At 36.8% G+C, this 16665-nt stretch overlaps 1 protein-coding gene across 10 annotated transcripts in view; it reads right to left on the reverse strand.

Moving 5' to 3' along the window:
• The window catches only part of RNF38 (ring finger protein 38), a 175242-nt gene that overhangs the window by 36005 nt on the left and 122572 nt on the right, over positions 1-16665 (reverse strand). For all 10 annotated transcript variants that reach the window (XR_009215858.1, XM_058523529.1, XM_058523528.1 and 7 more), the window contains 2 exons: positions 13149-13342; positions 5597-5810 (listed from right to left, as the gene is read on the reverse strand). Coding sequence is in view for 9 of the 10 variants with exons in the window: in XM_058523529.1 (XP_058379512.1) it covers positions 5597-5810; positions 13149-13255 (321 nt within the window). In the remaining variant the exon portion in view is untranslated. The remainder of the gene's footprint in view (positions 1-5596; positions 5811-13148; positions 13343-16665) is intronic.

The following is a 16665-nucleotide window of genomic DNA, read 5'->3' on the forward strand; positions in this document are numbered from 1 at the left end:
TGGCAAGATGTTCCGTGCTCTTGGATTGGAAGAATTAACATAGTTAAAATGTACATACTTCCTAAAGCAATCTACAGATTCAATGCAATCCCTATCAAAAGTCCAACGACATTTTTCACAGAAACAGAACAAAGAATCCTAAAGTTTATCTGGAGCAACAAAAGACTGCAAATAGCCAAAGGAATCCTGAGCAAAAAGAACAAAGCTGGAGGTATTAGACTCCCTGACTTCAAAATATACTACAAAGCTATAGTAATAAAAACAGCATGGTACTGGCACAAAAACAGACACACAGATCAATGGACCATAATCAAGAGCCCAGAAATAAATCCACACATCTATAGGCAGCTAATTTTCGACAAGGGAGGCAAGAACTTACAATGGAGAAAGGAAAGTCGCTTCAATAAATGGTGTTGGGAAAACTGGACAGCCACATGCAAAAGAATGAAAGTAGACCATTATCTTACAGCATACACAAAAATTAACTCAAAATGGACTAAAGACTTGAATGTAAGACCTGAAACCATAAAACTCCTAGAAGAAAACACAGGTAGTACTCTCTTCGACATGGGTCTTAGCAGCATATTTTCAAAGACCATGCCTGACCAGGCAAGGGAAACAAAAGAAAAAAATAAACAAATGGGACTACATCAAACTAAAAAGCTTCTGCCTATAAAAGGAAACCATCAACAAAATGGAAAGACAACCTAACAATTAGGAGAAGATATTTGCAAATCATATATCTGATAAGGGGTTAATATCCAAAACAGATGAAGAACTTATATATCTCAACAACAACAAAACCAACAACCCAATTAAAAAACGGGCAAAAGATGTGAATAGACATTTTTCCAAAGAAGATATACAGATAGTCAACAGGCACATGAGAAGATGTTCAACATCACTAATTATCAGGGAAATGCAAATGAAATCTACAATGAGATATCACCTCATGCCTGTCAGAATTGCCATAATTAACAAGACATGAAATAAGTGTTGGAGAAGATGTGGAGAAAAGGGAACTCTCATACACTGCTGGTGGGAGTGCAAAGTGGTGCAGCCACCATGGAAAACAATATGGAGAGTCCTCAAAAGATTAAGAATAGAACTACCATATGATCCAGCTATTCTACTGTTGAGTATTTATCCCAAGAACATGGAAACACAAATGCATAAAGATATAAGCACCCCTATGTTCACTGGGGCATTATTCATAATAGCCAATACTTGGAAACAACCTAAGTTCCCGTCAAGGGACAAATGGATAAAGATGTGATATATATAAATATATACACAATGGCATATTACTCAGCTATAACAAAAGATGAAATCTTGCCATTTGCAATAAGATGGATCGACCTTGAGAGCATTATGCTAAATGAAATAAGTTAGAGGGAGAAAGTCAAATACTGAACAATTACACTCATGAACAGGAGATGAAAACAACAACCAAACACAAAGACACAGAGATTGGACTGGTGGTTACCAGAGGGGAAAGGGGCAGGGCGGAGGGGAAAGAGGTGACTGGGCACGTGTGTGTCGTGATGGATGGTAATTAGTAATTAGTCTTTGGGTGGTGAACATTATGTAATCTACCCAGAAATCAAAATATAATTATGTACACCTAAAATTTATACAATGTTATAAACCAATGTTACCCCAATAAAAAAAGACAAACATTTCACTACAAAAAAAAAAATAAAAAAGAAACGGTTAAATTTATATTTTCTGCATCTATTAACAAAATAAAACATTTTCCCTTCCTACTGTTGATGAAATCAATTACCTAGAAAGATTTCCTAATGGTTACTTAACCTGCACTGCAGAACAAACTCTAATAATCATTCTTCCAATAATTCTAAATGATTCTCTTACTACATCACCAGCTATCTTTTATTATTTAAAACCTCTGTATCTGTATTCAAAATGGAAACTAGTTATTAGCTTTGTTTTGTTATACTGTCTATGAGGTTTCATTATTAAGGTTATACAAGCTTCATAAAGTATACTTGGAAGCTTTCTATCTTTTTCTATAATCAAGAATAGTTTCAATTGGAACATTTATTTCCTTAGAAAGAATTCAGATGTAATTTCTAAAGACAGATTTTTTTATTATGCCTTCAATTTCTACCATGGCCATCAGCCTGTTGAGGTTTTCTGCGTCTGGGGTTGTTCTGGTATCTACACATGTAACTGTTCCATTTCTCAATGTGCAGACCCAACACATAATTTTACATAAATGAGATCTCACCTTTCTTGAAATGCAGTCTTTTCCTTTTCTTTCTCTGGTTCCATACGTAACCACCTTCTCTTTCCCTTCTCTTGAGTACCCACCTCCCAAGGCTAGTATACATTTCCCCATATTTTCCTGTGTTCACCCAGTCCTATGTATACACATATATTTGTTATGCTCTACGAAATAGCACATTACACTTTCCTCAATTGTGCTTTTCTTGCTCAACAATATCTTGCAGATATCTCTCACCTTCCTGGCGTAATTCTAATTAATACTCAGTAATAGTTACATTCCATGGTATGAAGGTATCATCATTTATTCCGGTATTCTACTAATAATAAGCAATCACTGTTTTATTCCTACTTTCCATTTCTAGAAATCTGTATATTCTAGACATTTCATATGAATGGAATCATACAATCTGTTGCCTTCTGTGATTGTCTTCTTTTACTTAGCTTGTTGCAAAGGTTAATCCATGGTGTAGCATGAATTAGTACTTCACTACTTTTTGAGTGAATAATATTTCATTGTATGGACATACCATATTGTATCTATTCATCAGTTGATCAAGATGTTATAGCTTGTTTTCTGTACATTTAATTTGCATTTAGGCACCACATCAAATTCTTTTCAACTAGAATCTCTGGTGTTTTCCTCTACAATTATATAACAAGGGGGAGAAAGATACAATTATTTCCTTCGTTGTTTTATATCCATTACTACATTATCTTATTGCATTCGGCAGAACTTCTAACAAAACATTTAATAAAAATGGACAGAGCAAGCATCTCTCTAGTTGCTGACTTGTCTCTCACTGATGAGGATACTCGCTGTTTTATTCACTATATTTAAGTAATTTCCTTCTTGTTCTATTTTATTAAATTTTAACTGACTTTTCAACACCTTTTGATATACAGTTTTCCTTCTATTTGTTGACGTAACACGAATATTTTCATATTAAACTACCCTCTTACTTGGAATAAATCTTAATTGGTCACGAGTTATTATTCTTTTGATATACTGCTAGACTATCTTCTAAACATCTATTTAGAAATTCTTTTATGTATTTGAGTTTTTTCCTATAGTTTTTCGGGGATTATATCTTTATATGTTTTTGGTATTAAAATTATGCTGGTTTCATAAAATAATTAGAGACTTGCCTTAAAAAGAAAATAGCCCAGAATCATTTGCCTATTATTAAAATGAGTGCTCCTTAAAGGTTAGAAAAAAAGCTGTGAACCCATCTGGTCATTGTGCCTTTTCAGTGGCACATCTCTAATTACCTTTCACACTTCTGTGGTAAATTCAAATTTTATTACTATTCTTAGATCAATTTTTGGAACTTCCTCTAAGTTTTCTTTTTGTCCCCTCAAGGTTATATATAGAATTTCATTATAATAGTTAATAATGAGGTAATACTTGAGCACTTACCACTTGTACTAATTTAGACACTCAAAATAGATTAACTCTTAATTCTCCTAACATCCCTTACAACAGAGGTGCTATTTTTGTTTTATAATTGAAGAAAATTCTTTGACTATTTCCCATATGTGTGGATATATGTCTTTTTTATATTTGTTCTTTTCTCCTTAACCAAGCTCACAAGAGATGTGACATTCTTACCAATTTTCAAAGCACCAGGATTGGGTTTTCTTTGTGCAACTTCTTTTATTAAAAATAAATTTCCATATCATTAATTTTAGTTGTTTTTCTTGGTAACTTACTCTTCTCAAGTCCTTTCACAGTTTACTCTGCTATTCTTTTCTCTAATTACTCAAATAATTAGTTCATTTATTTTCATTTAAAGTAAATAATGAAGATTTATAAAACTTTCTCAGACAACAGCTTTAGGTGTGTCCCACTGACTTGGATATGAAGCTTTTTTTTTTTTTTGGTGAGGAAGATTGGCCCTCAGCTAACATCTGTTGCCAATCCTCCTTTTTTTGCTTGAGGAAGATTGGCCCTGAGGTAACATCTGTGCCAATCTTCCTTTATTTTGTATGTGGGACGCCTCCATAGCATGGCTTGATGAGCGGTGTATAGGTCCACGCCTGAGACCCAAACCTGAGAACCCCGGGCCACCAAAGTGGAGCACGTGAACTTAACCATTACACTACAGGGCCAACTCCGAAGATTTTTCCTTTTAATTACAATCTTGCCTCAAATATTTCAGTGTCATTATTTTTTAAATCAATTTTTTTTACTTATGATTTATAGTTTTATTATATCATGACCACAAAGAATGTGGTCCAGAAAAACTTTTCTTTTTAGGATTTATTATACGTGATCAGTTTTTTAACGTGTAGAACATAAAGGTAGAACGTTTGATAGAAAAATGGCATCTAGGCAAGATCATTATTTTCTTTCCAACTGTCAGGATACAGTATTTTCACTCTTCTCTATCGTCCAGTGTAGCAGATGAAACATGGGATGCTAGTCTGAGTGTCTTTCCTTTGTAATTTCTCCTGTCTATAAACTTGCAAGATTTTCTCCTTATCCTTAAAATTCAGCAACTTTATAAGAATACATCTGATTTGTGTCTTCTTTGACTCAGAAGCTCCACAGAAAATCATACACTTTTGGTCTTCATCCTCAGGCTTGAACACTGGCAAGCTCTCTCCTCAGCTAGTCCCCTCAGTTCCTGGCAGGAACCAAAGGAAATGGAGTCTTGTACCTGTCATCTCCTTGAGGACCTATGGAACCTATAAGCAAAGATGCACCCAATCGTCTTGCCTACTGAATTATTCCAGAAGAAAGTGGAAAGAAGAGGGAAATCGGGACATGTACTCAAACCACCAGCTGTCTGATAGCTCTTACTAACCCTCGATCAGGCATTTCAAACCAATTATATGAAGTCATTCTGAGCTTTCATAACCTTGATCCTAATTTTTTCAAGTTCAACTTCCTGGTGTTGGCCTGGTGGCGCGGTGGTTAAGTGCACGCGCTCCGCTTAGGCAGCCCGGGGTTCGCAGGTGTGGATCCTGGGTTTGCACCGACGCACCACTTGCCAAGCCATGCTGTGGCAGCATCCCATATAAAGTAGAGGAAGATGGGCACGGATGTTAGCCCAGGGCCAGTCTTCCCCAGCAAAAAAGGGGAGGATCGGCATCGGATGTTAGCTCAGGGCTGATCTTCCTCACAAACAAACCAACAAAGTTCAACTTCCTAAGGAAGCTGTATAGAATTTAAATTTCAATCCTTATGAAGAATGATGAACTTATCTGAAACAGCTTCATTTTAGGTAATATTATTGTTTTCTTTTAGGTAAAATTAAAAGAAATTTACAACAAAAAATAAACAACCTCAATAAACTGCCACCAACTTTTGCACCTGTATTTTATGGACATTCTGTTACTATACCTGATCATGTAGATCAACCATTACTGCATTCTGCTGGGGGGGATGAGCAGCAGGGTGTAACAGACGGGGAGATACATTCGGAGGGTGGAAGGCTCGAGGTTCCTCTATTGCTTGCTGCTGTGCATAAGGGAGATGGTGATAGTTTTCATCTTGACTAATGGAATTATGTCGAGACAGACGATCCCTTCTTCCTCTCTGGCGCCTGACAGGAGGACTGTAATATAGCAAACGTCACAAAGGTCATTATAATGTTTACTGTCATGATCCATCAAGATTCTGCATTGTCTCTCTTGGCAATCCTTCAATAATATATGCTAAGGTAAGCTTGAGTATTAAATAATTACTGTGGTTCCCCATAAGCTCTGAAAACTTACAAATCTAAATAGAATGTCTATGTTTTTTTGAAAAAGTAACCAAAAGAAAACAAAACTGGTATCCAGCTTTAAAAGTATTTAAAAACCAGGGGCTGGCCCGGTGGCGCCAGTGGTTAAGTTCCTGTGCTCCGCTGCGGCGGCCCGGGGTTCGCCAGTTTGGATCCTGGGTGCGCACTGACGCACCGCTTGTCAAGCCATGCTGTGGCGGCGTCCCATATAAAGTAGAGGAAGACGGGCATGGATGTTAGCCCAGGGTCAGTCTTCCTCAGCAAAAAGAGGAAGATTGGCAGATGTCAGCTCAGGGCCGATCTTCCTCACCAAAAAAAAAAAAAAAAAAAAACCCAAGAGCCAACCACTGTCATTTTTTTAGTTTAATTGTATGAAACTGTCCTTTTTATAGGCAAAAATTAGTCAAATATCAGCAATTTCATATGGTTTAAACTACTATTTTGCTCTATTTTTTGAACATTATATAACATATTTTAATGTGCATATATCTTGCCAGTATTCCACATATGCCTAATGGGCACTTTAGGTTTGTCTATCTGGCTGAGACATATAGAAAGACATAGTTCCTATATGCCCGAAATGGCAATTTTTAAAAATGAGAGGAGAAAATACATGAAATAACTAAAGAACATATAATTTGTTGATAATGGCAAATATAGTAGAACTGAGTAAATGCTGAGAATGGAAATGATTCAGAGTGTCAACATAAATATTTCAGTATTATACGGAATTTTGAGTTAGAATCTGGTTATTGAAGGAAACCATTTTTACTCCCCATGCACTCGTCATCTACACAGTTTAACACAAATTTCACCAGGTTGCTATTGTGAGTAGACTTCCATTTTCTACTTCTATACAATTTCACGATTCATCTCCACTGCTTTTTACAATGGCTCAGCACCAACACAATTAGAAAAAGCAGCAGGCCTCATTAAAATGTACTCCACATTGGGCAAAAGAGGTGTAACAGCCCCCTTCTAGACACAGTTGCACAAGACACCTCAGTAATCTTTACTGAGGTCAGGTCGCTTTTTCCTCAATTGTCCCACTCTGTACCTCTAAATCTGTTTCTTCTCACTCCCACTCCCAACTGCCCAATCTTAAAGGGAACAAGGGACATTCCTTTGTGACATTAACTCCTCAATAGTGCCCTTGATATCACCCCCAGGTTCTTGCTCCATTAATTGCTTCCACTATCTTTATTTTTAGTATATTTCTTTTTGCATATTTGCTTCAAAATCTACATATTGTATTTCATTGATTTTAAGATGCCATCTACTTTAGAACTCACTTTAACATTTTGAGATAATTTTAGTATAGTTTTTGCCCAACCCTCACCCAGCTTTCCTTCATGCTATTATCTTCCATAAGCATAGAAAAATTATCAAAATAATTAGTGTCATACAAAATAACTGGTATCATACTATTAATTCAACAACAGAATGTTTTCAGACTTCACCAGTTTTTCCACCGATGTCCCTTGTCTCAGAATCCAATGCAGGATCCCATTATTGCATACAGCTGTCATGTCTCCTTAATCTTCTCCCATCTGTGACAGTTCCTCACTTTTTCCTTGTCTTTCATGACCTTGATACCTCTGAAGACATACAGACATATAGTCTACATAAAGTCCCTCAACTTGGGTTTGTCTGATGTTTGCTCAGGATCTGCCTGAGGTTATACATTACTGACCACAGAGGTGATATGCCCTTTTCGGTGAATTAAACCAAGGGGCACACGACACTGATATGCATCACTGGTACATATGTATGTATCATTGATCACTTGGCTAAACTGGTGTCTACCAAGACCCTCTACCACAAAACAACCATTCTTTCCTTCGCAATGACCAAATATCTGGGGGGAGATAGAGACTCTGAGACCATGCAAATATTCTGCTTCTGCTAGAAATTCCACCAATAATTTTAGCATGCATGAACAGATCTTCGGCAATCACTATTACGGTACTCTAATGGTGATTTTCTACTTACTTCATTTCTTCTACAAGTATTAACTGGAATTCTATAAGGAAGAGTTGTCGCTTCTCTCCATTTATTTATCTAGTTATTTATAATCAGTATGGGTTCATGGATATTTCTTCTTTGGGTTATAATCCACACAATCATTTTATTTTGTTGTTCAAATGATTTCATCCTTGTCCAATGGGACCACTTGCAGCTTGGCCCCCGTGCCCCTTCACTATGTCCCTATCCTTTTGAGTACTTCCTTAATATCTGGTACCACAATATGCTCTAGACTCGTCTTATATTTTGCCTATACCAGTTTTGGAATTAACCAGTTCTTCCAAGAGTCCTGGTTCCTTTAATTTCAGAATGGTATTTAGAAACTAGGTGTGCTCCCTGCTACATGGGAGTCACCGTTTCTAATCTAAGAGAACAGAACAAGAAAATTTATCTAAGTATACTAACACATGTATATACACATAACATATCTTTATATGTGTACAAATATTTTAAAGGAATGTTTTATGTACCACTAAAAAGAAGAAAAAGTTGGGGCCGGCCCGGTGGCGCAAGCGGTTGAGTGCGCGCGCTCCGCTGCGGCGGCCCGGGGTTCGCTGGTTCGGATCCCGGGCGCGCACCGACGCACTGCTTGGTAAGCCATGCTGTGGCGGCGTCCCATATAAAGTGGAGGAAGATGGGCACCGATGTTAGCCCAGGGCTGTCTTCCTCAGCAAAAAAAAAGAGGAGGATTGGCGGATGTTAGCTCAGGGCTGATCTCCTCACAAAAAAAAAAAAAAAAAAAAAAAAAAAAAAAAAAAAGAAGAAAAAGTTGCCAATTCAACTGACATCAATTTTAAGAATTTATCAAATATTAAGATATAAAAAAATATGTACCTTAAAATCAAAATAGAATATATATGCTCAGATCACTCATCTCCCAAAAAAATACTCAACCTGTCCACAAACCTTAAGGGCCCCTTTTAATATTGTTTTACTCTGTTGTTGCCACTTGCTCTCACTACCCTACTCAAAAATAACTTCAATAGCTTTCGAACTATACACAAATTAAGATAAAAGTCCTCATGCTGACATCTAAGTCCCTTTACGATTTTGGTCCCTATCTTTTCTGTATTGCCTCTTATTAAAACTGTGTTATGTGGGCCTTTGTGGTAGAATATTTAGGAAGTAGAATTATTGGAAAAACTAGAAATAAGAAACAACAATAAAAGATAGACAAATATTTCTTTGACTTCATACCAATGACAGATATGTATTTTTAAATTTTGTTTTAGGTGTATCACTTGTAAATATCAGCTGTGCCCTCTCGGCCTCACTTACCTGCCTTTTGTTGGACTGAGTTTTCTAGACAGTAAACGCATTGCTTAACAATTTTGTCATCATGCAAATATCAGAGCGTACTTACCCAAACCTAGACAGTATAGCCAACTACACACCTAGACTAGATGGTACTCATCTTAAGGGACCACTGTCGTATATGTGGTCCATCATTGACTGAAATATCATTAACGCAGTGCATGACTGTGTATGTTGTTTACCTATTTCACTGAGGGGAAGTTATACATTCTAGTTCTATTCTTCCAGTGATTACCCTTAAATTTTTAAACACATACTTCCATTTTTCTAAAAACATCTAGATTTACTCAGCACTCCTAGGGGGAAAAATGAAACTTAATACATTTTTACTTCTCTCTGCTCTGCCTCCATCTCATGTTCAGATCTTTTCTGTATTTCTCTTTTAAACAATCGACTTATGTCTGAATATGTCTTTTTTCTTTGCTTTGCTAACCAATGGTCTTGACTCCTATTTCATGCATTTATCCTTCTGCTTCCTGGATAGAGTACAATATTTAATAATTCTTTTAGGAAGGCTCTCTTACTGGTTAACTTTATTTGTCTCTGAATGTTTGAAATGCTTTTATATTTTGGCTTTATATTTAAATGATATATGAGCTGGTAAAACTCCAAGTTTTCTGTCTTGGGATGTTTGCAAATATTCATCCTTGACATATGTTCTGAAATTCCACCAAGATATTGCCCAACAGTCTTTCTTCAATTCTGGAAAATGATTTTGTATTATTATTATTATTACTTTTTTTTGTGAGGAAGGTCAGCCCTGAGCTAACATCTGTGCTAATCCTCCTCTTTTTGCTGAGGAAGACCGGCTCTGAGCTAACATCTATTGCCAATCCTCCTCCTTTTTTTTAACCCCTCAAAGCCCCAGTAGATAGTTGTACGTCATAGTTGCACATCCTTCTAGTTGCTGTATGTGGGACACGGCCTCAGCATGGCCGGAGAAGCGGTGCGTCAGTGCGCGCCCGGGATCCGAACCCAGGCTGCCAGTAGTGGAACGTGCGCACTTAACCACTAAGCCACGGGGGCCGGCCCCTGTATTATTTCTTTAAAACTGTTTCCCTTCTATTGTCTCTGTCTGAAAATATTAGACATATCTAGAAGTGATGGCTCTGTCTCTGTATTTAAACTTACTTTCCCACACTTTGCATTTTGCCCTTTTATACTACGTTCTGGGAAAACTCCTCAACTTGATCTTCCAGAAACTAAGACACTTTTTCTGCCCATTTATTGAGTTTTTAAGTTTTACCCACTAAGATTTCTAGTTGATTTTTATGGATATAATATCGTCTTGCATCTCTCTCATGTTATACTTATTCTGAAATTCTATTTTGTTTGTTCTATTAACTGTTTCTTCAAGTTCTTTGTTTATTGAGTTTAGTGTGCCCTTCTCTCACTTTGTTGGTTTTCCTCAAATGTTTGGTAATTTCTGGTTGTGTGATCTTTGTATTTGAAATTATGCTAGACTGTTAATGAATATTGCATCTGCTTGCACTGCCTATTTCTGGGAGGAAATCCGGCAGCTAAGTTATAGCCAGCCTACAATGAAGTACTAAAGGGAGAGTGGAGTTAGGAATAACACACACCACTGGCCAGAAAAAGCCTGTAGCTGGTTTTCTGGGTAAGTGCTCCTTATCCCCTCTTTGTGTTTCCACAAACTTACAGCATGATGCTTCTCTTCAAGTACCCATAGCTAGTTACTACTATCATCTGGAAAAAGGCACTTCTGATGACTCCCTTTCTGGTTCAGAGCATTTCCTATGATGCAGCTATTGTACTCCTAGGCTTATATTCTAGTGAAATGTTTGCACATGTACACCAGGAGAAGTGTACATAAAGGCTCCTAATAGCACTCTTTATAACAGTAAGAAATTGGGCATAATCATTACCCAACGGTAGATGGAAACATAAATTATGGTATATTAATATAATGAAAGACTGTATCACAGTAAAAATAAGTGAACTATTGCTACTCACATTAAAAACAGAATGTTTAAGGGGGCCTGCCCAGTGGCGCAAGCGGTTAAGTGTGCGCGCTCCGCTGCGGCGGCGCAGGGGTTCAGCAGTTCGGATCCCGGGCGCGCACCGACGCACTGCTTGTCAAGCCATGCTGTGGTGGCGTCCCAGGCAAAGTGGAGGAAGATGGGCATGGATGTTAGCCCAGGGCCAGTCTTCCTTAGCAAAAAAGAGGAGGATTGGCAGATGTTAGCTCAGGGCCAATCTTCCTCACAAAAAATAAAAATAAATAAATAAATAAAAACAATGTTTAATAAACAAAGTCAAAGAATACATTTAAATGAAAATAACACAGGAAAAACAAAAATTATGCTGTTTTAGAATACATTCATAGGTATTAAAAAGTATAACAACAAAAGGATGACAAATCATAGGACAGGGTTTAATCTCTGGAAAGGAAGAAGAGGGGCTTTTGAGGAATTACCAATGTTCTATTTTTACCTGGGTGTTGGGTACACTTGTGTGTTAGCCTTTTAAGTATACACTTGTTTTACATGTTCTTCTGAATGTACGACACATTTCACCATAAAACAATAGGAAAGACTACAGCAGGTGTTCAGGCTTGAAACAACCAACCATATTTCCTCATGCTATTATATTTAACAGCTATAAAATATTTTACCTGGTTGACATACATTATTTTACCTAATGCACCAGGTAATGAAAAACTCTTAGTGTCTCAACAGAATATAGCTCAGAAACAAGTTTCTTTTGTCTCGTCTGGAACAAAGAATGGTGGTTTTAAGATCCTGCAGTATTACTTTCCTAGAGCTACCTTAATAAAATACCACAGATGGGGTGTCTTAAACAACAGAAATTTGTTGTCTCACAGTTCTGAAGACTAAAAGTCCAAGATCAAAATGCCAGCATGGTTGGTTTATGGCAAGAACTCTCTCTCTGGCTTTCAGATGACCACCTTCTCCCTGTGTCCTCACATGCCAGAGAGAGTAGAGTGAGCTCTCTGATGCCTCTTCCTATAAGCATACTAATCCTATTGGATCAGGGACCCACCCTTCTGACTTCATTCAACCTTAATTACTTCCTTAGAGGCCCCATCTCCAAATACAGGCACTTCAACACAGGAATTTTGAGGAGAGACATTCAGTCCACACGACCTTCCTAACTCAAGATTATCAGTATTTCTTAGATTATCAACATCCTGGACGTGTTGCCTCACCCCAAAGATGTATGATTTCCCTGGAAGAAGAAATGTATGACCTCAGGCAACAACTAAAGAGAAAGAAGTTCAGGAAATGTATTCCTCTGGGAAGGAAAGAAAGGCAGGACCCAAGTCCCATGGAAGAGAGAACTGAGAGTTGAACTAATCCTCAGTCACTTTCATACTACAGACTCCACAGTTTTATAAGAAACCTAATTAAGCTCCCAATTGCCTTAGAGGATACAGAAGAAATAGAAATGGACTGGACAAGAGGTAGCACATTTCTAGGATCTCCATATTTCCTTAGAGTTGTAAACTATAAAAATGCACTCTTCCATAATCAGGATGGTAGTCTAGCCCACAAAGTCTTAAGTCACAAGGTAGTTGAATTCATATATAACGGCATGGACTGATATTAGGTAAGATCACTTTAGCCTCTTTCAGTTTCTTCATCTGTCAACCACAAGCTAAATGAACTCTCATGATCTAGTGTGGGAGTCTAAACAATCTGTAATGTTGTTTTTCATGTGTGAGTGTACGAGTACATATATGATGATGTGTTTATAAAATGCCTACAGAAAAAATGCTTTCTCACATTAAAAAAATTCACAAATCTACCAAGGGAAAAAAATTTAAGAAATAAATTGTAATCAACTAACCTTCTTCTGTTCCGTGCAGGTGTGTTGCATCGTTCCCCTGAGAAGTGATGTTGGCTTGGTCGAACTGAAGGGGGCTGCCTATTTGATGTCATCTCCCATGGTCGCATTGGTGGTGAGGGAGCTGGTGATGCTGATGTATAATCAAAGACTGAATGAGAGAGGCGCTGTCTCTTGGGACTCGGACTATCTTCACTCTGCCAATGCAACAAAATCAGTCAACCGAGTAAGACTTTTCAAGGATTTTGCATTACTGTACCGTCATGTACTGCATAATGACATTTTGGTGAACAACAGACTCAAATATGACGGTGGTCCCATAAGATTAGCACCACATAGGCTAGGTGTGTAGTAGGCTATACCATCTAGGTTTGTGTAAGTGCACTCTATGTTTGCACAACGACGAAATCGACGAACGATGCATTTCTTGGAACGTATCCCCGTTGTTAAGTGAAACACGACTGTATACGCGCAGGTGTTTACATATATTTACCTTAAAGGGTAAAGGAGAAGAAAAATATGCTATCAACCCGAATTCAATACCTTTAGAGAAAAAGATGCTGGGGGAAGAGAAGGAGAAGGGAGACGCACAGTAAACAGTATCAAATGAAAAGTGAAATCTGTTTCTTAAAAATCATAAAATTCATCAGGTAATAACATATAAAGTGCACTATAGGGCAATAAGCAATTGTATTGGTACTTGACCATTTCTTTAAAACCCCAAACCAACTGAGAAATTCCACTATGCTCCCCCATCAGTTAACAGTTACTCTTTGAGGCATCAATTCTCAGCTAAGAGATCAATCTAGGAGGGTAGGTATAATTTAAGTAGGCCCTTGACTTGATCCTAAATCATACTCCTCTGCCTCTTTATTCCTGTTGTTTAAGGCGATCACATTTATTTTCTTTAATAAAGGTTACAGGGGTAAAATAAGATTTATATAAAGCAGATAAAGAAACAGTCAACTGATCTAAACCATCAGTTCCTAACAAGAAAGTTACAGCATTTTGGGAAAGACATGGAGTTTCAGCTCAATTATGGGAGTGATGGGTAATTCAAAACCTATACCTGTTACATGTCAAGGCAAAGTCTCAAGGTTTCAAGGGTCATAGCATTGCTCACTAGCTATAAAATTGGTATGATCTCTTAATTGAATCAGTAACTTTCCAGGATTCCCCACACAACTCAATTTTCCAGTCCACTCTCACCAAAACTGTCAAAATTACAAATTAACTGATTGTCTGATGAGGGCTATGTGTTTTCTAAGAAAACCTCTCCTATCTCTAATCTACTCTTGCAAGTTCTAATTATTTGGGCATTGGAGCACTTTTGATTGCAAAATAATTGGTACCTGCTGCCAGCACAAAACATCAGAATATAAGCAAAAGAGGATATGGGGCTACATATTACAACATTAGATTTTAAGAGATAAGGACATAAAACAATTTATTAAACTGATAGGAATGAAGCAAATTGCTAAATGGTTACTTTTGATCATTCCAAATTATTTAGCAGAGGTAGTCTAAAAACCGTGTCATTTTCCTTCTATGTTTAATATTATAATTCAAATTTGTCACTATAATTAAAATAGAAAATAGTTTTCGGAACCATATACAAATGATATTGTAACTCTTCTCACTACACTGACCTTACCTTCTGTCTAGGCTTAATGGTGCTATTAAAGTATATCTGTTTTTACCCCTTGATTTTAATAAGAAAATCAGTCATGTTCTGATCACCTTAAAACTTAAAAAATGGAAAATAACCACTGAAATTTAGATATTTTGATTAAAACAAAACAAAACAAAAAGGCAGAATGACCAAGATCTGAGAAAGTCATAAGCACTAGAAATAAGTGATCTCCACAGTTGGTAAAATAGACTTGACTAACATTCACTTTTTCTTTAAGCACAAAATGCTAATAACAAATTATGATCATTAGCTTTCATATGTATATCCTATACTACAAACCTTAATGCACGCTAAGATATAGAAACTTCAAATTCTAAAAATTCACTGCCCAAAATGGAGAACACTACAGATCTACAAAAACCACCTGAAAAAGCACTTAGGCTATCAACCTTTACATATTTTCAGAGATGTTCAAACTGTGGGTTAACTCTGTTCTTATTTTACAACAAATGCATTACCTTTAAAAGTATAGATAAGGAAAGGTAACTGAAAAATTTCCCCATGTCTTCTCTTTGTGCCGTGATAGGTTCACATTAGTGAAAAAGAGGAGACAAAGAATAGGAAGTGAAGGGAAGTGAGCTATTCATTAGTACTATGGTAACAAGTCTCCTGTTTTTACTCGAACTAATGGGAAGCCATAATGGGAAGCCACAATGGATACGTTTAGACAGGGAAATATTAAAAAGTTAGTTTACTATATGCAACATGGTTTCATTACATTCCTCATCAATTTTAGTACCCTAAGGAACTGCACCAGAAAAGGGAAGAGGGAAGAACTTACACAAAGAAACAAGAATTAGATTAGCATTAGACTTCTCACAGAAAACTAAAGATGCTAAAAGTGCTCTGAAGGAAAATAATACTGAACTTAGAATTTTATACTCCAACCAAATTATTAATCTAGTGCGAGGGCAAAAACAAAGACCTTGACAGATGTATAAAGATTCAAAGTTGCTTCTCACATATCCTTTCAGAAAATTTTACTTGACTGATTTCATATGTGCACGCATGTACACGTGCTCTCTCTCTTTTTTACTTGAGGACATATATATATAAATACAGGATCCAATAAACAGCAGAAGTAAGCCAGAAGTGCAATGAAAAGAAATGCCACAATGACGGCAGTACAGCAGGTCTGAAAGTAATCATTCCAAATTAGAACAAGAAGTCAGAGGACTCTGAGAAAATGCCCTAACTAACGTGGATTCGAAACCAGTATGATTGAGAACTTGGAAGTTCTTAATAAACTTTAAGCACATGGCTCTTTTGTGATAAGAAATACAAAAGGCAATCAGAGAGTCTAGGAAAAACAAATACATATCATTTTGTCACCTAAAGCATTCTTCGAGTGGAATGGGTAGTCAGAAGATTCTATCTCCTCCTCCATGGGCCAGACATGCTACTTGGTTCTGCATGACTATACAGATATTCCTAACACTATGAAGACTGTTCACTGGTTTTCAATTATTATAATCAACTGAAGACAAGGCATGAAAGATCACTGTTGTAGTTACAGAAAAGAACGTAAATATTGTAAACTTTGATAAAGCAACTATAAAGACTTGTGTTGTGACTAAATCTGAAAAGCCTAATATAAATATTTAGAAATAATAGCTTAAATACAACGAAAATATGTTTTAATTGCATTGCTGAACTCGGAAAAAAAGGAATTGCCAAGGACCAGAAACAAAGAGGAAAGCTAAAAACTAGGTTTGTTTTTTTGATGCTCTCAAGGATGACAGAAGATAAGGCCTTATCACTGAGGTCCCTGCTTAAAACCAAAATTTCCAAAGTACTGTACTTTCAATAAAAGGGAAGACTAGAAAA

The sequence above is a fragment of the Diceros bicornis genome, chromosome 28, assembly GCF_020826845.1.
Source record: "Diceros bicornis minor isolate mBicDic1 chromosome 28, mDicBic1.mat.cur, whole genome shotgun sequence".
In the NCBI taxonomy this organism is placed as follows: domain Eukaryota; kingdom Metazoa; phylum Chordata; class Mammalia; order Perissodactyla; family Rhinocerotidae; genus Diceros; species Diceros bicornis.